The 22,281-nt window shown below is 51.5% G+C and overlaps 1 protein-coding gene across 8 annotated transcripts in view; it reads right to left on the bottom strand.

Annotated features, from left to right (window-relative positions):
• Positions 1-824: 824 nt before the first annotated feature.
• LOC146059905 (uncharacterized) overlaps positions 825-22,281 on the bottom strand; it is a 36,462-nt gene continuing 15,005 nt past the window's right edge. For 7 of the 8 annotated variants that reach the window (XR_014470331.1, XM_083172561.1, XM_083172556.1 and 4 more), the window contains 3 exons: positions 17,114-17,221; positions 14,806-14,913; positions 825-1,061 (listed from right to left, as the gene is read on the bottom strand). Coding sequence is in view for 6 of the 8 variants with exons in the window: in XM_083172561.1 (XP_083028687.1) it covers positions 923-1,061; positions 14,806-14,913; positions 17,114-17,221 (355 nt within the window). In the remaining 2 variants the exon portion in view is untranslated. Of the gene's footprint in view, positions 1,062-14,805; positions 14,914-17,113; positions 17,222-20,072; positions 20,708-22,281 lie in introns of those variants that run through there. The other variant, XR_014470332.1, reaches the window with a different exon arrangement.

The raw sequence follows: 22,281 nt of genomic DNA, 5'->3' as shown, positions 1-22,281 counted from the left end.
CACTTGCAGACAAACTCTGTGCTGCACGAAATGCCCACTGCTCCTTGGCTGCACATGATAAACGATCAAGCCAGATAGGGGTCTTTTTGGGGCCTAGTTTTTTAAACTGCCATCCTGTCTGCCGCTGCAGTGCCACTCTTACATGAGCCACGTGTTTGTGCCGCACACTTGTGTGGCTAAAAATAGTTATCCAGCTACCTCGGTGCAACCTTTTGCCCTAAAAACAATATTGTGAGGTGTGAGGTGTTCAGAATAGACTGGAAATGAGTGGAAATGAATGTTATTGAGGTTAATAATAGTGTAGGAGCAAAATAAATAAATAATTCTTCGATTTTAGCAGTTTTTATGCTTTTTAAACAAAATCAGAACCCAAAACGTTTAGGGGGTGTTTTGGCAAAACCCATTAGAACCCAAAACCTGAAGGTAATCAGAACCCAAAACCCAAAAAGTAGCCGGTGCACATCCCTAATTGTAACCCCAATAAATATCAACATGCTGTAAATGTCGATATGGAGAAGGTATACATGCATTTGGTATGATTTGTTCACAGATTACATGTGCAAAAGGTGTTTTTTTACTAAATTAACATCCAATAGTGTGTGTTTTGATCATAAATTGTGGTGATTAAACAACCATGTTGACTTGGATCTGTCGACCTTTAGACCATGTTTACGTTATCACTGTCGACCTGTAGTGGTTGTTCATGTGATTGTACACCTAGACACTGGTTAGGATTACAACTATTCCTGTGAAACTTTGACATGTTGAACATGATTATGTATATGGTTAATTAAAATAACAGCCATTATATACTGAAATGTGTTCATGTTTTATTTAGATGAAGCATGATGGGTGCATAATATTTCTTACATTTTTGGTTTAGGAAGTTGAGTAAGGCTACCATACATATTTTAACAAATGTTTACATTAGGCAGAAATAAAAGTGCAGTTTAAGTGGTAATGTCCATATTGAGAAGTCTGCCATGTTTTTTCCAAAGCTCCAGACTCCCAGCCTGCTGTTGTGGTTCATCCATATCATCGCAATGTAGCGGATTTTGAACCTGCAGGTGAGATTTGATAGTGTTAACCAAAGCATTTTTACACATCACACATGCCTGTAACTAGTGTTCCCGCTAGGCTTCTTTTGCAGGGCGCTGCGCCCTGCCTGTTTTTTAGACCTCTAAATGCGCCCTTCCCTTTTCTTGTGTAGGACTATGCGCCCTTTCACTGTCCGCGGCCACGCTGACATGCCGCTGAGAACTCTCTCATTCGTGGCTGTCAGTGTCAGATATTGCCACTCTCTCCGCCCCTCCATCCCTGCTGCGCTGACATGCCGCTGAGAACTTTCTCATTGGTGGCTGTCAGTGTCGGAAATTCGTGAGATGATGGTGATATCATCTCACGAGAACAGGAAGCGCAGCAGCAGCGGGCACCTGGTAGGCGCACGCAGTACCCGCTACATGCGCACCGCTGCCGGGCTCACCCGGCTTCCCCGGTGATCCTGCCATCTGCCGAGGCCTTATGAGTGCTGCTCCGTGGAAAGTACATGTGGCCCCATCACTTCTCTCCAACACTAGGATCCAGCACCTGCTGATCCTTGTCCCGGCCATAGAAGAGGTGCTGACGCTGCTGATAGACTGATCGGGTGCGGAGCTGGCTGTGATTACATATAAAAATGTTTCTCTGTTACAGCCAGCGAGACACCTCTCTCCCCACTGTCTTCTACCTGCCCACTCTATACTGTCACCATTGCCTCCTTCCTGACCCCCACTGCACTGATCTGTCATGTCCCCTTGTCCTGGCACCTCTGTCCTCTCCTCAATGTCATGTTCCTGTCCCCTCTATCTGTTGCTGTCATTCCTCTCTCCTGTCCCTATCCTCTCTATACCTATAAGTGTCACCTATGTACTACTGTCCCTGTCACTACTCTCAACTGTCCCCTCTGTCCTTTCTCTGCTCCATCTGTCCTGGTCTTGACGCTGTTCAATCCATGTCTATGTTATGGAATACATATGATATACCGGCAGTGAGAATGCCGGTATTCCCAGCATCCCAATACAGAGAACCCCAACAGTGCCCTAACCTTATCCCCCTAACCCAGCCCCCCCCCCCCCCCCCCACACACACACACACCCACAGTTTTCCCCTCTATTGCCTTAGCCTGACCATAACCCCATTGTCAAAGTGCCTAACTCTAACCCCCACTTCCTGCGGCCTTTGCCTAACCCCCCTCGCAGTCTAACTCGGTCCTGCCTTGCCTTTTGTCCTGTCCCCACAAATTTGCATCCTTGCTGCTCCAGTCTAGTGGTGTGTGGTGAAATCAGCCGGGGGCCAGGGCTGGTTTAACGGGCAGTGAACGAACTAAAAAGAGGTGAGATGGCTCTGTGTGTGTGTCTGTAGCTGCCGTGCCTGGCTGGACTCTGCCTTACTGGGAACCTGGCTACTCTGCTCTGCATTTGCTGTATAACTGTGTTGCAGATTGCCCAAGCCCTGTCCCTGGTGTGCCCACTTGCTGCTGTGCATGGGTTACTAGGCTGCAGTGGGAATATGCCCCAAAGGCAACGCATGTGCAATCACCTTACAGTACTTCTTTATATGGGGGAGATGTACTAATGATTGAAGACTGTAAAGTGGAGAGAGATAATGTAACAGCCAATCAGTTCCTAGCTGCCATGTTAAATGCTGTGTTAAGAGGAGCTGACTTAGTTTATCGCTCTACACTGTAAAACGTGAATTTATTTCTTAATCTGGGTGGCCTGACGTGAATTTTGGCTCCATGTATGGGCACCTTAAACTGAATTTTGTCTGATTCCGTGTGGCATAATGTTTATGGGGCAAGTATAAGGAGGTCTACTATTGTGTTGCATAATGTACATAAGAGGTATATGGCGTGGCACACTACATTCAAGGACACGTCCCATTTTAGGTGACCACTCCCCCTTTAGGTGACCACACCCTTTTTTCTGGAGCGAGCGCGCCTTCGGCGCGCACATAACCCCATCCTTCACTTTTCAATCCCCCCGCCCTTTAAAATTTCTGCTTCGATCTCTCTCGATATAGATATATATATATTATATACTAGGTGATTCATCGCGCCCTACGGGCGCTCTTCACACCGGCGTAAGGGGCTACGCCCCTTAATTTGTGAACATTTGTATTGTGAGAAATATGGTTAGAATTGTATGAAAGATGCCCTGTATTGCAGCTTCTGGCAGTGGGTGAGGGTCCAGCGTGGCAGCACAGGAGTACCGGACGGTGGCCCTGAGTCAGTGTCTCCTCCTACTGGGTGGGAGTTAGGGTGCATGAGAGCAGGAGGCTGGCATATGAGGCATGATAGGGGTATGTGGGCAACACAGCGTCAGCGATTACCCAGTGGTGGAAGTTACGGTTCAGGAGAGCAGGAAGCTGGGTAGTGATAGGGGTGTGTGGGCATACGGGGGACTAAAGAGGGTGGTGGACACTGTGCAGCTTCTGCCAGTGGGTGAGGGTCCAGCGTGGCAGCACAGAAATACAGGAGTCAGTGTCTCCTCCGACTGGGTGGGAGTTAGGGTGCATGAGAGCAGGAGGCTGGGCGGTAAAGCATGATAGGGGAATGTGGGCAACACAGGGTGAGCGGGTCTCCACTGGCGGAAGTTACGGGGCAGGAGAACAGGAGGCAGGGCAGTGTCCTCCCATATTGATGGCAAAAGTATTCAACATCGGCCATAAACCATCGATTATTTGAAAATCATTGATGGTCGATGGGCATCCCTAGAACTGGAGGAGGGTGGGGGACAGTATGCAGCTCCCGGCAGTGGGTGAGCGTCTCCTCCCACTGGGAGGGAGTGAGCGTGCATGAGAGCAGGAGGCTGTATAATAGTGGTATGTGGGCAAGACATTGATAAAAGTTGTGGCGCTGGTGCAGAGGGCAGTGGGGAAACCTGCAGTGCGGCAGCCAGGGCCGGATTTCCCACCTAGGGGAGGTACCTGCTTGTGTTGGTACAGGATCCCCCATTGTCACGGGGGTACGTAATATGCGGGAGCGGGGGCCGCGGTGGTCCGCTGGGGGGTGGAATTGCCGGAAGGGGGTCTGGGGGGTCTGCAAATTGCGGGAGGGGGGGTGGTGTGTGGGGATCCGCGGTTAGCGGGAGGGGGCGGGGGTCCGCAAATCATGGGCGGGGGCGCGGGGGGGCTTGAATCGTGGGAAGGGGGGTCCGCAAATTGCGGGAGGGGGGTTGTCGGGGTTAGTGAATTGCGGGAGGGGGGGTTGCGTAGGTCCGTGAATTGTGGGAGGGGCGCATGGGGTGCCGTGAGTCAAGGGGGGGTGGTGCGGGGGTCCGTGAATCACGGGAGGGGTCATGAATCGCAGGAGGCGGGGGTCGTGGGGGGGCTGCGAATCGCAGGAGGGGGGGTGTGGGGGGTTGCCGTGAATTGCATGAGGGGGGCGTGAATCAAGGGAGGGTGGGCGCAGGGGGGTGGTGCGGGGGTCCGTGAATCGCGGGAGGGGGCATGAATCGCGGGAGGGGGGGTCGTGGGGGGTTCCGAATCGCAGGAAGGGGGGTATGGGGGGTGCCGTGAATTGCGTGAGGGGGGCATGAATCGCGGGAGGGGGGGTCCCCGAATGTGTACGGGGCGGTCGCAAATCGCGAGAGGTGCCGAGGGGGCCGGCAAATCGCGGGAGGGGGGCGCTACGGGGGGTTTCGTGAATCGTGGGAGGGGGGTCGTGGGGGGTTGCGAATCGCAGGAAGGGGGGTGTGGGGGGTGCCGTGAATTGCGTGAGGGGGGCATGAATCGCGGGAGGTGGGGTCCCCGAATGTGTGAATATGGGGGCGGTCGCAAATCGGGAGAAGTGCCGAGGATGCCCGCAAATCGCAGGAGGGGGGTGCTACGGGGGGTTCCGTGAATCGCGGGAGAGGGCGGCGCGAATTGCGGGAGGGGGGTCGCAAATCACAGTAGGGGGGGGGTGCCGTGAATCGCGGGAGGGGGGGTCGTGGGGGGGCCTTTTAATGCCGGGAGGGGGGGTCCCGCGAATCGCGGGAGGGGAGGATGCAGGGGTCCTGCGAATCGCGGGAGGGGGCTCGCGGGAGGGAGGGGTCGCTGGGGTCCCGCGATTCGTGGGAGGGGGTGGTCGCGGAGGTCCAGCGAATCGCGGGAGGGGGTGGTCGGGTCTGGGACGGATATTAGACAGAACTTACATCGACAGCCATTACATCGACACCATTAGTTCGACAGCTCAATAGGTCAACATGGTTTTAGGTCGACATGTCATTATGTCGACAGCTCATTAGGTCGACATGTTTTTAGGTCGACACTGCCATTAGGTCGACAGAGTCTATGTCGACAGTCAAAAGGTCGACATGGGTTTTTTCACTGTTTTTTTGGCCGAAATGTCGACACAGTCGACATGGACACAGTTTGAAGTGTACCGCAGCCGCTCGCTATGCTTCGGGCACGGTGCCTCGCCGCGCTCGGCACACTATTTTATTCTCCCACCACGCCCTAGTGTGGATAGTAGGGCATGAAATACCGCCTGTCGGCACATGTCGGCTCAATAAACATTGAAAAAACCCATGTCGACCTTTTGACTGTCGACATAGACACTGTCGATCTAATGGCAGTGTCGACCTAAAAACATGTCGACCTAATGAGCTGTCGACCTAATGAGCTGTCGACATAATGACATGTCGACCTAATGGTATGTCGACCTATTGAGCTGTCGAACTAATGGTGTCGATGTAATGGCTGTCGATGTAAGTGCTGTCTAACAATAGTCCGGATACCGGGGTGGTCGCGGGGGTCCCGCGAATCGTGGGAGGGGGGTCGCGGGGGTCCCGCGAATCGCGGGAGGGGGGGTTCGCGGGGGTCCCGCGAATCACGGGAGGGGGGGTCGCGGGGGTCCCGCGACTCGCGGGAGGGTGGAAAGCGGGGGTCCCGCGAATCGCGGGGGGGTGAAAACCCATGTCGACCTTTTGACTGTCGACATAGACACTGTCGATCTAATGGCAGTGTCGACCTAAAAACATGTCGACCTAATGAGCTGTCGACCTAATGAGCTGTCGACATAATGACATGTCGACCTAATGGTATGTCGACCTATTGAGCTGTCGAACTAATGGTGTCGATGTAATGGCTGTCGATGTAAGTGCTGTCTAACAATAGTCCGGATACCGGGGTGGTCGCGGGGGTCCCGCGAATCGTGGGAGGGGGGTCGCGGGGGTCCCGCGAATCGCGGGAGGGGGGGTTCGCGGGGGTCCCGCGAATCACGGGAGGGGGGGTCGCGGGGGTCCCGCGACTCGCGGGAGGGTGGAAAGCGGGGGTCCCGCGAATCGCGGGGGGGTGCGGGGTCCAGCGAATGGCGGGAGGGGGGTCACGGGGGTTCCGCAAATCGCGGGAGGGGGGGTCGCAGGGGTCCCGCGAATCGCGGGAGGGGGGGGTCACGGGGGTCCCGCGAATCGCGGGAGGGGGGTCGCGGGGGTCCCGCGATTCGCGGGAGGGGGGAAAGCGGGGGTCCCGCGAATCGCGGGAGGGGGGTCGCGGGGGTCCCGCGATTCGCGGGAGGGGGGAAAGCGGGGGTTCCGCAAATCGCGGGAGGGGGGCTCGCGGGGGTCCCGCGAATCGCGGGAGGGGGGGTCGCGGGGGTCCCGCGAATGGCGGGAGGGGGGGTCACGGGGGTTCCGCAAATCGCGGGGGGTCGCAGGGATCCCGCGAATCGCGGGAGGGGGGTCGCGGGGGTCCCGCGATTCGCAGGAGGGGGGGTCGCGGGGGGTCCCGCGAATGGCGGGAGGGGGGGTCGCGGGGGGGTCCCGCAAATCGCGGGGGGGGGGGGGGTCGCGGGGGGTCCCGCGAATCGCGGGAGGGGGGTCGCGGGGGTCCTGGCAGAGGGTAGGGATGTGCAGGAGTAATGGTGAATGGTGGCTGTGGAGTAATGGTAGATGGTGGGCGTGTACTGTAGCCCTGGCTGGGCGGGGGGAGGTGATGTCAAGGGGGTGGAACGTCAGACACATGAAAGTGAAACTGTTTTACACAGGAACGTTCTCCACAGGGGTTGAGTGACAGATCTGGCTAAATATATAAGAGATATATATATTATATCGCATCATTTTGCCCTTTAAAATTAAAATGTGACTTCCTGACTGAAAAATGTGCCCTCCCCGTGGTCAGCACCCTGCCCTAAAAAATTTCTAGAGTGAACACTATGTAACCTACAGCCTGCACTCTACAACTACACAACCATTACTGGAATTGTAAAATACTTTGCACATCCTGATTTAAATTAATATGTAGTGAAGCATGTGTTGTACACAGTGGCGGATTCAGGGGGGGGGGCACCTGGGCACGTGCCCCCCCTGTCATTCATTTTGAAGATGAGGACCAGAGCTTTCAAATGAGCCCAGCCCCATGTCTCTAGCCCCCCGGGAACCGGAGATATCGTCTGGCAAAGCTGTAACATTTTTTCCACATATGATAATACTAGGTGATTCATCGCGCCCTACGGGCGCTCTTCACACCGGCGTAAGGGGCTACGCCCCTTAATTTGTGAACATTTGTATTGTGAGAAATATGGTTAGAATTGTATGAAAGATGCCCTGTATTGCAGCTTCTGGCAGTGGGTGAGGGTCCAGCGTGGCAGCACAGGAGTACCGGACGGTGGCCCTGAGTCAGTGTCTCCTCCTACTGGGTGGGAGTTAGGGTGCATGAGAGCAGGAGGCTGGCATATGAGGCATGATAGGGGTATGTGGGCAACACAGCGTCAGCGATTACCCAGTGGTGGAAGTTACGGTTCAGGAGAGCAGGAAGCTGGGTAGTGATAGGGGTGTGTGGGCATACGGGGGACTAAAGAGGGTGGTGGACACTGTGCAGCTTCTGCCAGTGGGTGAGGGTCCAGCATGGCAGCACAGAAATACAGGAGTCAGTGTCTCCTCCGACTGGGTGGGAGTTAGGGTGCATGAGAGCAGGAGGCTGGGCGGTAAAGCATGATAGGGGAATGTGGGCAACACAGGGTGAGCGGGTCTCCACTGGCGGAAGTTACGGGGCAGGAGAACAGGAGGCAGGGCAGTGTCCTCCCACATTGATGGCAAAAGTATTCAACATCGGCCATAAACCATCGATTATTTGAAAATCATTGATGGTCGATGGGCATCCCTAGAACTGGAGGAGGGTGGGGGACAGTATGCAGCTCCCGGCAGTGGGTGAGCGTCTCCTCCCACTGGGAGGGAGTGAGCGTGCATGAGAGCAGGAGGCTGTATAATAGTGGTATGTGGGCAAGACATTGATAAAAGTTGTGGCGCTGGTGCAGAGGGCAGTGGGGAAACCTGCAGTGCGGCAGCCAGGGCCGGATTTCCCACCTAGGGGAGGTACCTGCTTGTGGTGGTACAGGATCCCCCATTGTCACGGGGGTACGTGAAATGCGGGAGCGGGGGCCGCGGTGGTCCGCTGGGGGGTGGAATTGCCGGAAGGGGGTCTGGGGGGTCTGCAAATTGCGGGAGGGGGGGTGGTGTGTGGGGATCCGCGGTTAGCGGGAGGGGGCGGGGGTCCGCAAATCATGGGCGGGGGCGCGGGGGGGCTTGAATCGTGGGAAGGGGGGTCCGCAAATTGCGGGAGGGGGGTTGTTGGGGTTAGTGAATTGCAAGAGGGGGGGTTGCGTAGGTCCGTGAATTGTGGGAGGGGCGCATGGGGTGCCGTGAGTCAAGGGGGGGTGGTGCGGGGGTCCGTGAATCACGGGAGGGGTCATGAATCGCAGGAGGCGGGGGTCGTGGAGGGGCTGCGAATCGCAGGAGGGGGGGTGTGGGGGGTTGCCGTGAATTGCATGAGGGGGGCGTGAATCAAGGGAGGGTGGGCGCAGGGGGGTGGTGCGGGGGTCCGTGAATCGCGGGAGGGGGCATGAATCGCGGGAGGGGGGGTCGTGGGGGGTTCCGAATCGCAGGAAGGGGGGTATGGGGGGTGCCGTGAATTGCGTGAGGGGGGCATGAATCGCGGGAGGGGGGGTCCCCGAATGTGTACGGGGCGGTCGCAAATCGCGAGAGGTGCCGAGGGGGCCGGCAAATCGCGGGAGGGGGGCGCTACGGGGGGTTTCGTGAATCGTGGGAGGGGGGTCGTGGGGGGATGCGAATCGCAGGAAGGGGGGTGTGGGGGGTGCCGTGAATTGCGTGAGGGGGGCATGAATCGCGGGAGGTGGGGTCCCCGAATGTGTGAATATGGGGGCGGTCGCAAATCGGGAGAAGTGCCGAGGATGCCCGCAAATCGCAGGAGGGGGGTGCTACGGGGGGTTCCGTGAATCGCGGGAGGGGGCGGCGCAAATTGCGGGAGGGGGGTCGCAAATCACAGTAGGGGGGGGGGTGCCGTGAATCGCGGGAGGGGGGTCGTGGGGGGCCCTTTTAATGCCGGGAGGGGGGGTCCCGCGAATCGCGGGAGGGGAGGATGCAGGGGTCCTGCGAATCGCGGGAGGGGGCTCGCGGGAGGGAGGGGTCGCTGGGGTCCCGCGATTCGTGGGAGGGGGTGGTCGCGGAGGTCAAGCGAATCGCGGGAGGGGGTGGTCGGGTCTGGGACGGATATTAGACAGCACTTACATCGACAGCCATTACATCGACACCATTAGTTCGACAGCTCAATAGGTCAACATGGTTTTAGGTCGACATACCATTAGGTCGACATGTCATTATGTCGACAGCTCATTAGGTCGACATGTTTTTAGGTCGACACTGCCATTAGGTCGACAGAGTCTATGTCGACAGTCAAAAGGTCGACATGGGTTTTTTCACTGTTTTTTGGCCGAAATGTCGACACAGTCGACATGGACACAGTTTGAAGTGTACCGCAGCCGCTCGCTATGCTTCGGGCACGGTGCCTCGCCGCGCTCGGCACACTATTTTATTCTCCCACCACGCCCTAGTGTGGATAGTAGGGCATGAAATACCGCCTGTCGGCACATGTCGGCTCAATAAACATTGAAAAAACCCATGTCGACATTTTGACTGTCGACATAGACACTGTCGATCTAATGGCAGTGTCGACCTAAAAACATGTCGACCTAATGAGCTGTCGACCTAATGAGCTGTCGACATAATGACATGTCGACCTAATGGTATGTCGACCTATTGAGCTGTCGAACTAATGGTGTCGATGTAATGGCTGTCGATGTAAGTGCTGTCTAACAATAGTCCGGATACCGGGGTGGTCGCGGGGGTCCCGCGAATCGCGGGAGGGGGGTCGCGGGGGTCCCGCGAATCGCGGGAGGGGGGGTTCGCGGGGGTCCCGCGAATCACGGGAGGGGGGGTCGCGGGGGTCCCGCGACTCGCGGGAGGGTGGAAAGCGGGGGTCCCGCGAATCGCGGGGGGGTGCGGGGTCCAGCGAATGGCAGGAGGGGGGTCACGGGGGGTTCCGCAAATCGCGGGAGGGGGGGTCGCAGGGGTCCCGCGAATCGCGGGAGGGGGGGTCACGGGGGTCCCGCGAATCGCGGGAGGGGGGTCGCGGGGGTCCCGCGATTCGCGGGAGGGGGGAAAGCGGGGGTCCCGCGAATCGCGGGAGGGGGGTCGCGGGGGTCCCGCGATTCGCGGGAGGGGGGAAAGCGGGGGTTCCGCAAATCACGGGAGGGGGGCTCGCGGGGGTCCCGCGAATCGCGGGAGGGGGGGTCGCGGGGGTCCCGCGAATGGCGGGAGGGGGGGGTCACGGGGGTTCCGCAAATCGCGGGGGTCGCAGGGATCCCGCGAATCGCGGGAGGGGGGTCGCGGGGGTCCCGCGAATCGCGGGAGGGGGGGTCGCGGGGGTCCCGCGATTCGCAGGAGGGGGGGTCGCGGGGGGTCCCGCGAATGGCGGGAGGGGGGGTCGCGGGGGGGTCCCGCAAATCGCGGGGGGGGGTCGCGGGGGGTCCCGCGAATCGCGGGAGGGGGGTCGCGGGGGTCCTGGCAGAGGGTAGGGATGTGCAGGAGTAATGGTGAATGGTGGCTGTGGAGTAATGGTAGATGGTGGGCGTGTACTGTAGCCCTGGCTGGGCGGGGGGAGGTGATGTCAAGGGGGTGGAACGTCAGACACATGAAAGTGAAACTGTTTTACACAGGAACGTTCTCCACAGGGGTTGAGTGACAGATCTGGCTAAATATATAAGAGATGGGACCCGTCAATTCCAACCCCCACCCGGTTCTGATGGCTGCCAATTCCCCCCTGGCATCACAGGAGCTTGTCGTTGATGTCATTCAATTCCAAATCGCTGGGCCTTCAATATAATATCAAGATGCGGAAAGTTTGAAAAATACCATACAAGTGCGCAATTAAACAGAGTGCAGCCACATGTAAAAAACACCAAAGAGGGTAAACATCCAATTATACCCCAAAAAAAGTAAACCAGTGACAACAAATAGGTGTAAATACTAGGGCGCACAGTGTAACCTTTCCACAATAATAAATTGGACAAAATCACCGTATTTGAGTTGATGATCATGTAATAACAGGATTCAACACCTGAAACGATAGCCTCCTATTCACACAACATATGTGACATAGGGGCAAAATAGATAGGAGAGAAATAGTGCAGATTATCTTTGGTAAAAAAGATTTTTAATAACAGTCCACACTTACAAGGGTAGACGTTTTGTAAAGCATAAAAGATATCCCCACAAGGCAAGACAGCTGGGCACAAGATGAACAGGCAGGCTGGAATGGGATCCCACATACAAGTCCGGAACAGGCAGATGGAGTCCCAAAAGTCACTACCACGATGTCCACGGCTGCAAGCTTGCTTCTCAGGCGGGGGTATCGGTAACACTCAACGTGTTTCGATATCCTTCGTCAGGAGTGTATAATAAACATGTCCCAGAGTCCAGTTTTTATAGTGAGCGGCGGTTACCGCCATCAGCGTCACGGCATTTAGCCGGCGGATGTCCGGGTTTCAGGTGCCGGAAGTAAGATGGCCGTGCGTTCCACGGCTTATTCATTTGGAACGCAAATACGTAGTTGGAACGCAAGATGGCCGTGCGTTCCACGGCTTATTCATTTGGAATGTATTTTCACACGGCAGATACCTCTTATTTAGAGCACAAGTTAATTGAGAGAATTTTCCGGCTGCACGGCAATCTTACTTAAGCACATTATATATAAATACATAAATACAGTTAAAAAATACAATAAAAAGACATTAAAAAATCTGCACTAAAAGCTAAGAATGATCTGCAAAAGATAAAACAAATATCAATATACAGCGTGAACAAATTCATATACAGTACATATCAATAAATAGGTAGAAAAAAGAGCGAGCAGAATAAAAGAGAAAGTGAGGGGGTTTTTTGAACCAGCTATTTCCATCTTGCGTTCCAACTACGTATTTGCGTTCCAAATGAATAAGCCGTGGAACGCACGGCCATCTTACTTCCGGCACCTGAAACCCGGACATCCGCCGGCTAAATGCCGTGACGCTGATGGCGGTAACCGCCGCTCACTATAAAAACTGGACTCTGGGACATGTTTATTATACACTCCTGACGAAGGATATCGAAACGCGTTGAGTGTTACCGATACCCCCGCCTGAGAAGCAAGCTTGCAGCCGTGGACATCGTGGTAGTGACTTTTGGGACTCCATCTGCCTGTTCCGGACTTGTATGTGGGATCCCATTCCAGCCTGCCTGTTCATCTTGTGCCCAGCTGTCTTGCCTTGTGGGGATATCTTTTATGCTTTACAAAACGTCTACCCTTGTAAGTGTGGACTGTTATTAAAAATCTTTTTTACCAAAGATAATCTGCACTATTTCTCTCCTATCTATTTTGCCCCTATGTCACATATGTTGTGTGAATAGGAGGCTATCGTTTCAGGTGTTGAATCCTGTTATTACATGATCATCAACTCAAATACGGTGATTTTGTCCAATTTATTATTGTGGAAAGGTTACACTGTGCGCCCTAGTATTTACACCTATTTGTTGTCACTGATAATATCAAGATGGTCCATATCGGTCAATCGGTTCCAGAGATATAGCGTGTAAATCGATTTTTTAAATGTAATTTCATGGCTGTTCATGTTCTTTGAGGGAAGATTACTCTGGAACCAAATGTTCCAGTTTCACTGGACCAAAATCATTCAAAGCCCACTCAAAAGTTCTTCAATATGATACTTGTCTCATGTAAATGGGTCAGTTAGTTCCGAAGATGTAGCCGGTTAAATTAGATAACTGGTTAAAGGGGGGAGAGGGGTGGTTTTCTCTCCCCCTCACACCAGAAAATGCAGGGACTAGGCTGGTGTAAAATGGGCCAACCTGGGAATGCATTTTCTGGTGTGAAATGGGTATTATTTCAAATAGCTGGGACCTGCAGTGCTCAGAATACAGCCAGGCTCTGCCACTGTCAGTGGCTATCACTTCTGCCTGGCGGCTGTCCCCCATTTACCACGAGCATGTATTCCCCGTTGGTAATGAGCATGTAATCCCACATGGCAACGAGCATGGAACCTTTGGCAATGAGCATGGAACCCTTGGCAATGAGCATGTAGATAAGCAGCACTTACTGTATGTAGCATAATTTTTAATAGGCATTATGGTGTTTGGCATAATACATAATGGACATCATGCTGTGTAACTTAACGTGCAATGGACATTATGGTGTAAATGTTTAATGCGCGCCTTTGGTGGACAATGTCCCTGTTTATGAAGCGTATTATGAATTTTGGCTTAATCTGTGTGGCATTATGTGAATTTTGTCTCAATCCGTGTGGCATTATGTGAATTTTGGCTCAATCCGTGTGGCATTATGTGAATTTTGGCTCAATCCGTGGGGCATTATGTGAATTTTGGCTCAATCCGTGGGGCATTATGTGAATTTTGACTCAATACATGTGGCATTATGTGAATTTTGGCTCAATCCGTGTGGCATTATGTGAATTTTGGCTCAATCCGTGTGGCATTATGTGAATTTTGGCTCAATCCATTTGGCATTATGTGAATTTTGGCTCAATCCATTTGGCATGTTATGAATTTTGGCTCAATCTGTGTGGCATTATGTGAATTTTGGCTCAATCCGTGTGGCATTATGTGAATTTTGGCTTAATCTGTGTGGCATTATGTGAATTTTGGCTCAATCCATTTGGCATTATGTGAATTTTGGCTCAATCCGTGTGTTATTATGTAAATTTTGGCTCAATCCGTGTGGCATTATGTGAATTTTGACACAATCCATGTGGCATTATTTGAATTTTGGCTCATTCCATTTGGCATCATGTGTAAGGGGCAAGTATAATGGGGTCTAGTATTTTGTTGCATAATGTGTAGAAGTTGTATATGGTGTTGTAAACTACACTCAAGGACACGCCCCCCGTTGAGTGGCCACACCCCCTTTTCCGGAGCGCACCTTTGGCGCACGCACAACTACACTTCACTTTTGTTGCCATGGTGGGCCTGCGTACTTTAAATGCCAGGGCCTATTTTTAATCCCATTGCCACCCTCTCTCTGCCAGCATGTACACTGGCACCACTAACACTGGCCCTCCCCCACCTAAACCCTCTTTTATCATGGTGCCCCCCCTGTCATTTTATCCTGGATCCGCCCCTGGTTGTACACAACACATGCACTTGTCAACTATGATTGAGATGTGTTCTGTCAGCACATGACATTGCAATGGACGATGATAGTGTTGGAAATTTTTGCCCTACAAATACAGTGCAATGTAATGTGCCATTTTTAAACAAAGGAATCGATAGAAAGGTTTGTAAAACACCATCAACCATAGTTCCTTCATGGTGGACGTAGTAACCCACAACATACAGTAGATGCAATATGCATCTGCCAGACCACATCATTATAACTGATTTTGCATTTGCCACAACCCAACATTCTGCTTAACATACTTACCTCTGTAATCTTATTTGTAGGAACATCACAGCCGATGCCAGAGACAACCGATCCCATACAGATGCTGGATGATATGAATAATCCTGGAGCCCGTCAACACATTGGAACCTGCACAACAAACAACACAGTCAATCAATGTTCCTCCCTATACTCAGTCACTTGGGCAGCAGCCCCCACTCCTACAAGGCACCAACTGTGAAGATACGGGTTCTTCAATCACTCAGACACCGAGCAGATGAAACCAAAATATGGTTTATTTTTATCACAGCACACACATGTAGATAAAGACAGGAACAAGAGGCAAATGTAGCATATAAACGTTATCGGGTAGCAGTCCAATGGCAGTCCTTGTAGCAGCAGTTCCAAAGCACAAAACTATCACTCCTCCCCACAGCAGTGATAGCAGATAAGTCCACACGATACCTAGACATGTTTATTATACACTCCTGACGAAGGATATCGAAACGCGTTGAGTGTTACCGATACCCCCGCCTGAGAAGCAAGCTTGCAGCCGTGGACATCGTGGTAGTGACTTTTGGGACTCCATCTGCCTGTTCCGGACTTGTATGTGGGATCCCATTCCAGCCTGCCTGTTCATCTTGTGCCCAGCTGTCTTGCCTTGTGGGGATATCTTTTATGCTTTACAAAACGTCTACCCTTGTAAGTGTGGACTGTTATTAAAAATCTTTTTTACCAAAGATAATCTGCACTATTTCTCTCCTATCTATTTTGCCCCTATGTCACATATGTTGTGTGAATAGGAGGCTATCGTTTCAGGTGTTGAATCCTGTTATTACATGATCATCAACTCAAATACGGTGATTTTGTCCAATTTATTATTGTGGAAAGGTTACACTGTGCGCCCTAGTATTTACACCTATTTGTTGTCACTGATAATATCAAGATGGTCCATATCGGTCAATCGGTTCCAGAGATATAGCGTGTAAATCGATTTTTTAAATGTAATTTCATGGCTGTTCATGTTCTTTGAGGGAAGATTACTCTGGAACCAAATGTTCCAGTTTCACTGGACCAAAATCATTCAAAGCCCACTCAAAAGTTCTTCAATATGATACTTGTCTCATGTAAATGGGTCAGTTAGTTCCGAAGATGTAGCCGGTTAAATTAGATAACTGGTTAAAGGGGGGAGAGGGGTGGTTTTCTCTCCCCCTCACACCAGAAAATGCAGGGACTAGGCTGGTGTAAAATGGGCCAACCTGGGAATGCATTTTCTGGTGTGAAATGGGTATTATTTCAAATAGCTGGGACCTGCAGTGCTCAGAATACAGCCAGGCTCTGCCACTGTCAGTGGCTATCACTTCTGCCTGGCGGCTGTCCCCCATTTACCACGAGCATGTATTCCCCGTTGGTAATGAGCATGTAATCCCACATGGCAACGAGCATGGAACCTTTGGCAATGAGCATGGAACCCTTGGCAATGAGCATGTAGATAAGCAGCACTTACTGTATGTAGCATAATTTTTAATAGGCATTATGGTGTTTGGCATAATACATAATGGACATCATGCTGTGTAACTTAACGTGCAATGGACATTATGGTGTAAATGTTTAATGCGCGCCTTTGGTGGACAATGTCCCTGTTTATGAAGCGTATTATGAATTTTGGCTTAATCTGTGTGGCATTATGTGAATTTTGTCTCAATCCGTGTGGCATTATGTGAATTTTGGCTCAATCCGTGTGGCATTATGTGAATTTTGGCTCAATCCGTGGGGCATTATGTGAATTTTGGCTCAATCCGTGGGGCATTATGTGAATTTTGACTCAATACATGTGGCATTATGTGAATTTTGGCTCAATCCGTGTGGCATTATGTGAATTTTGGCTCAATCCGTGTGGCATTATGTGAATTTTGGCTCAATCCATTTGGCATTATGTGAATTTTGGCTCAATCCAGTTGGCATGTTATGAATTTTGGCTCAATCTGTGTGGCATTATGTGATCATAATTATGTGCCCCCCCTGTCATTTTATCCTGGATCCGCCCCTGGTTGTACACAACACATGCACTTGTCAACTATGATTGAGATGTGTTCTGTCAGCACATGACATTGCAATGGACGATGATAGTGTTGGAAATTTTTGCCCTACAAATACAGTGCAATGTAATGTGCCATTTTTAAACAAAGGAATCGATAGAAAGGTTTGTAAAACACCATCAACCATAGTTCCTTCATGGTGGACGTAGTAACCCACAACATACAGTAGATGCAATATGCATCTGCCAGACCACATCATTATAACTGATTTTGCATTTGCCACAACCCAACATTCTGCTTAACATACTTACCTCTGTAATCTTATTTGTAGGAACATCACAGCCGATGCCAGAGACAACCGATCCCATACAGATGCTGGATGATATGAATAATCCTGGAGCCCGTCAACACATTGGAACCTGCACAACAAACAACACAGTCAATCAATGTTCCTCCCTATACTCAGTCACTTGGGCAGCAGCCCCCACTCCTACAAGGCACCAACTGTGAAGATACGGGTTCTTCAATCACTCAGACACCGAGCAGATGAAACCAAAATATGGTTTATTTTTATCACAGCACACACATGTAGATAAAGACAGGAACAAGAGGCAAATGTAGCATATAAACGTTATCGGGTAGCAGTCCAATGGCAGTCCTTGTAGCAGCAGTTCCAAAGCACAAAACTATCACTCCTCCCCACAGCAGTGATAGCAGATAAGTCCACACGATACCTAGACAGAGCATAACCTCTTAGTCCAGGACAGTCCATCAAATCTTCTCCTGGCTTGTCTGCAAGTCATTTTAAAAACTTCTCAATTCCCACGGTGCACAAACCGAAAGTGGGCTTGCAGTGGATCTTGATTGGTGGATTCAAGAGTCAGGTATCACCCCCTCCCAGCTACTGCTGCTGCCCCCCCCCTGCTGGGGTCGGTTCCAGAAAGTCTGGAAGTGGCCAGAGATATGCAGAGCAGTGTCAATACAACGAACAATAACCAGCTGATTACGTTGTGTGGTGGTCACCCCCTGTGGACAACCTTCCTGTTGATAGCAGGGGAATTTGATCACCCCCTGTGGTGCCCGGTTCCACTAAGTCTGGTATTGACACAAAGGAACTGAAGATAGAGACACAAACACAGTCTGATTACATTATGTCCTGATTACCCCCTGTGGACATAACATATGGGTGAATCCATGCAATGTTCTATCCTGGCTATTTCCTGTCAGACCATATTTGGGCAAGAGTGATCTGATCTGGAAATACACGCAGCTATGGGGAATATAGACATATATGGAGAACAAGAGGGTACCGACGGACTAAAATAGTACATTAATTACTACACCTAATAAAATATAATAATTACAGTCTTACGGTCAGTTTGCTAACCTCACATTCCTTCCCCTACTATTTTAGTCCAGGTATAAGTTGTTCAGGAACCAATAACAACCTTTAGTGGGATGCAGAGCAGAGAATCTGAGGTTTGGATGGACCACCTGAGTCCCACAGAGTGACATCATACCAAACCCATCTTGGAAGAGGCGGCTGGTTTGCAGAATCAGCAAGGGCAATATCACAATATAAGTTATGCATGTTAACTACCAAGTGAGTTAGCAATCCCCCGTCCTCAAATGCTGGGTACCCCCCCTCTGCAACATCGTAAACTTTCACACCGGGCACACCTATAGGGTGTGCTAATACTTTTGTCTCTGGCACAATGGGGCAGGGAGCAGTTTCCACCTCCCCCTCTTGCCCAAGGAACATCTGCCAAATGGCAGCCCAATATTGGAGCCCTGGCCCTGGCACTTCCGCCACTCTGTCAAGTCATTCCTCCCTCAAACCCAAACTAGGGGCATGGCAAATTTCAGTACAGCATTTGGTCTCAATGCCCAGGGCTGAGAAGGGACCCTCCATCAGGAACAATTCCGCTGGTGGCTGCAGGGCAGGCTGGTCCAAGGCCAGTCCTACCCCCTCAAAAGCCTGGGTCTCACCTGCCGCTTCCTCTGCGCAGTCCTCAGTCTCCAGGATAACCACCTTCCCCAGCTGAATATGCTGGGCAGCCTGAAGCACGACATCATCTGCGACTGGTATGCTTGTGGCCTGGATGTTGTCGGATACTCCTCTAACCACGGTGATCTCCTCCTGGACGCAGTCCTCATAGATCCCCTGGCAGCAGGTTAATAATTCTGCATCTCCCACCTCAGCAAAAGGGAAGCAGTAGTGCAGCTCCTCCAGGGGTGCCTGGCTCACAGGCCCCACTTCCTTCATTTTGAGGATAACCTTCCCCTGTATAGAACACTGAGCAGCTTCTCCCCTAGGCTGTGGGAGAAGCTGTTGCAGGCGGTGCCTTTCATCACGCCCCCTGCGACACTGATCTTGCCATGCTGGGGTATCCAGGAGCCCGCGATCAATCGCCTCTTCCTCTGCCACCACGAAGCACTCCTCCAGACACTGCAATTGTTCCCACACACTCAACTGTGCACCGAAATGGAGGATCCATGCCCGATAATCAGCAAATGCATTTGTAGGATCTCCCTGATCGTGAAGGATCTGCTGAAGGATTTCCCCGCGAGTGCAGGATTGGATGGATATACCTCGCAGCTGAAATTCTGCTATCAGCTCCTCCATACTCATTTCTTCAAGGGCAGTTAGGGGCCCCCCTGACAACGACCCTTCTCTTGCGGTAACAATTAATTCTGTGGCAGACCCCTCGGTTGTCTGCCCAGATTGCAGTAGCCCCCTTCTAGACCTTTCCTCTGGTTCTATCTGGGGCATCAATTTATTCTGGACTTGTCCTTCAGCCTCAGAATATTGTCCTCTTTGTAGCATCTGGGTAACTGTAGCAATCACTTCCTCTGTAAATTCTACAAACTCTGGCTCCCCCAGCAGATTCCACGAGGTGGCCTCACCTTTACAGTGCAGGAATGCATCCCCCAGGTAACACAACTTGTCCTGTATGCTGGATACTCTCCACACGCTGATCATCTGCTGAGCTTCTTCCCAGTACTCCCAGATATACTGCATTTTTCTGACAATAAATAACAGATCCGGCTTCCCAGCCTGCCGATACACTGAAGAACCTCCATCCCTGAGCTCCTCTGCTCCAGGGGTCTTGAGGCATCGATTTTCTTTCCTTGGAAACATTTTCCCTTTCCACAGGAATGACACCTGCTCACTTACAGAACTTCACCTTATTGCATTTTCCGTTTCCTTACATATGGTCTGATCTCTGTTCTCTGTGCTTTCTGTGCTCGATGGTTGGTGTCTGAATGATCCCACTGTCGCTGCCGCCAAATGTGAAGATACGGGTTCTTCAATCACTCAGACACCGAGCAGATGAAACCAAAATATGGTTTATTTTTATCACAGCACACACATGTAGATAAAGACAGGAACAAGAGGCAAATGTAGCATATAAACGTTATCGGGTAGCAGTCCAATGGCAGTCCTTGTAGCAGCAGTTCCAAAGCACAAAACTATCACTCCTCCCCACAGCAGTGATAGCAGATAAGTCCACACGATACCTAGACAGAGCATAACCTCTTAGTCCAGGACAGTCCATCAAATCTTCTCCTGGCTTGTCTGCAAGTCATTTTAAAAACTTCTCAATTCCCACGGTGCACAAACCGAAAGTGGGCTTGCAGTGGATCTTGATTGGTGGATTCAAGAGTCAGGTATCACCCCCTCCCAGCTACTGCTGCTGCCCCCCCCCCCTGCTGGGGTCGGTTCCAGAAAGTCTGGAAGTGGCCAGAGATATGCAGAGCAGTGTCAATACAACGAACAATAACCAGCTGATTACGTTGTGTGGTGGTCACCCCCTGTGGACAACCTTCCTGTTGATAGCAGGGGAATTTGATCACCCCCTGTGGTGCCCGGTTCCACTAAGTCTGGTATTGACACAAAGGAACTGAAGATAGAGACACAAACACAGTCTGATTACATTATGTCCTGATTACCCCCTGTGGACATAACATATGGGTGAATCCATGCAATGTTCTATCCTGGCTATTTCCTGTCAGACCATATTTGGGCAAGAGTGATCTGATCTGGAAATACACGCAGCTATGGGGAATATAGACATATATGGAGAACAAGAGGGTACCGACGGACTAAAATAGTACATTAATTACTACACCTAATAAAATATAATAATTACAGTCTTACGGTCAGTTTGCTAACCTCACACCAACATTCCTAGAAATGCCAATGATTTGGCCAGATCCATTCACACATTTAAAGAAAAGCTACTTTTTTTTATGGAGTCGAAAAAGCCTCCAAATTGAACATATAAAGGGGTATGTGCGAAGCATTGGTCAACAAATGAGAAATGTATCTCAAAGTCTGCAAGCAAGTGTACGAACACAAATTCGGGTACTTGTGGAGTATCACGGCTCCCACGACCTTCATCGTATGCTGATTGTATGCTAAAAATCGCATCGCATGCGATCAAATCGCATGCGATGCGATCGCACCCGATTTTGCACTGAAATGCATCAGAATGCATTGAATTGTGTATTAAACTTGTGAAATGCCCCCAAATGCCATTTTTCATAGTGCACCACCCCCACTATCAACGTGAACTGGAAGCGTGGCAAGCGCAGCGAGCCCGCGAGGGGCGGCGGTACGCGTCCTACGACCTTTTCATACCCCCACTATCCACGTCGGCGTGGAGTTGAGAATAGAAAGTGTGGCGAGCGCAGCGAGCCACCGAGCCCGAAGCGTGGCGAGCGCAGCGAGCCCCGCGAGGGGACGCGGATACCTTCACAGCTATACGCGTCCCCTCGCGGGCTTCACAGGTATCCGCGTCCGCTCGCCGCGCTTCAGGCTCGGTGGCTCGCTGCGCTCGCCACACTTTCTATTCTGAACTCCACGCCGATGTGGATAGTGGGGGTATGAAAAGGTCGTAGGACGCGTACCGCCGTCCCTCGCCACGCTTTGGGTTGACGTTGATAGTGGGGGTGGTGCACTATGAAAAATGGCATTTGGGGGCATTTCACAAGTTTAATACACATTTCAATGCATTTTGATGCATTTCAGTGCAAAATCGGGTGCCATCGCATGGCATCGCATCGTATGCCATCGCATGGCATCCGATGCGATCGCATCCGATTTTTGAGCAAAAATGCTCAAAAATCGGTAAAAATCGTAATCGGGTGCCATCGCATCGCATCGGATGCCATCGCATACGATTTTTGAGCAAAAATGCATTGCTGTCCCTACAAAACACAGTTAAGCATAATCGCAACCAATGTGTTAGGTCAGCAACAAACCACATCAACTCAAAGCAGCAGTGTGTCCTCAACACCCATGAGTGGGTCACCCACTACTTCCCCGCGTTGTAGTATACGTACTAGGGGTGGGATTGGCTCTATTTCTAAGGGTGGTAGCTCCCGGTCTCAGGGCAAAAATGCTTAAGGGTATACAAATTGTGGATTGTTTTGTCAATTTACATGCATCCATATGGATGTTTACATTGTAATA

This window comes from Crinia signifera, chromosome 2 (assembly GCF_055691185.1).
Source record: "Crinia signifera chromosome 2, ASM5569118v1, whole genome shotgun sequence".
Classification (NCBI taxonomy): Eukaryota; Metazoa; Chordata; class Amphibia; order Anura; family Myobatrachidae; genus Crinia; species Crinia signifera.
The sequence above is the reverse complement of the archived record's forward strand: the minus strand, read 5'-3'. Positions and strand labels throughout refer to the sequence as shown.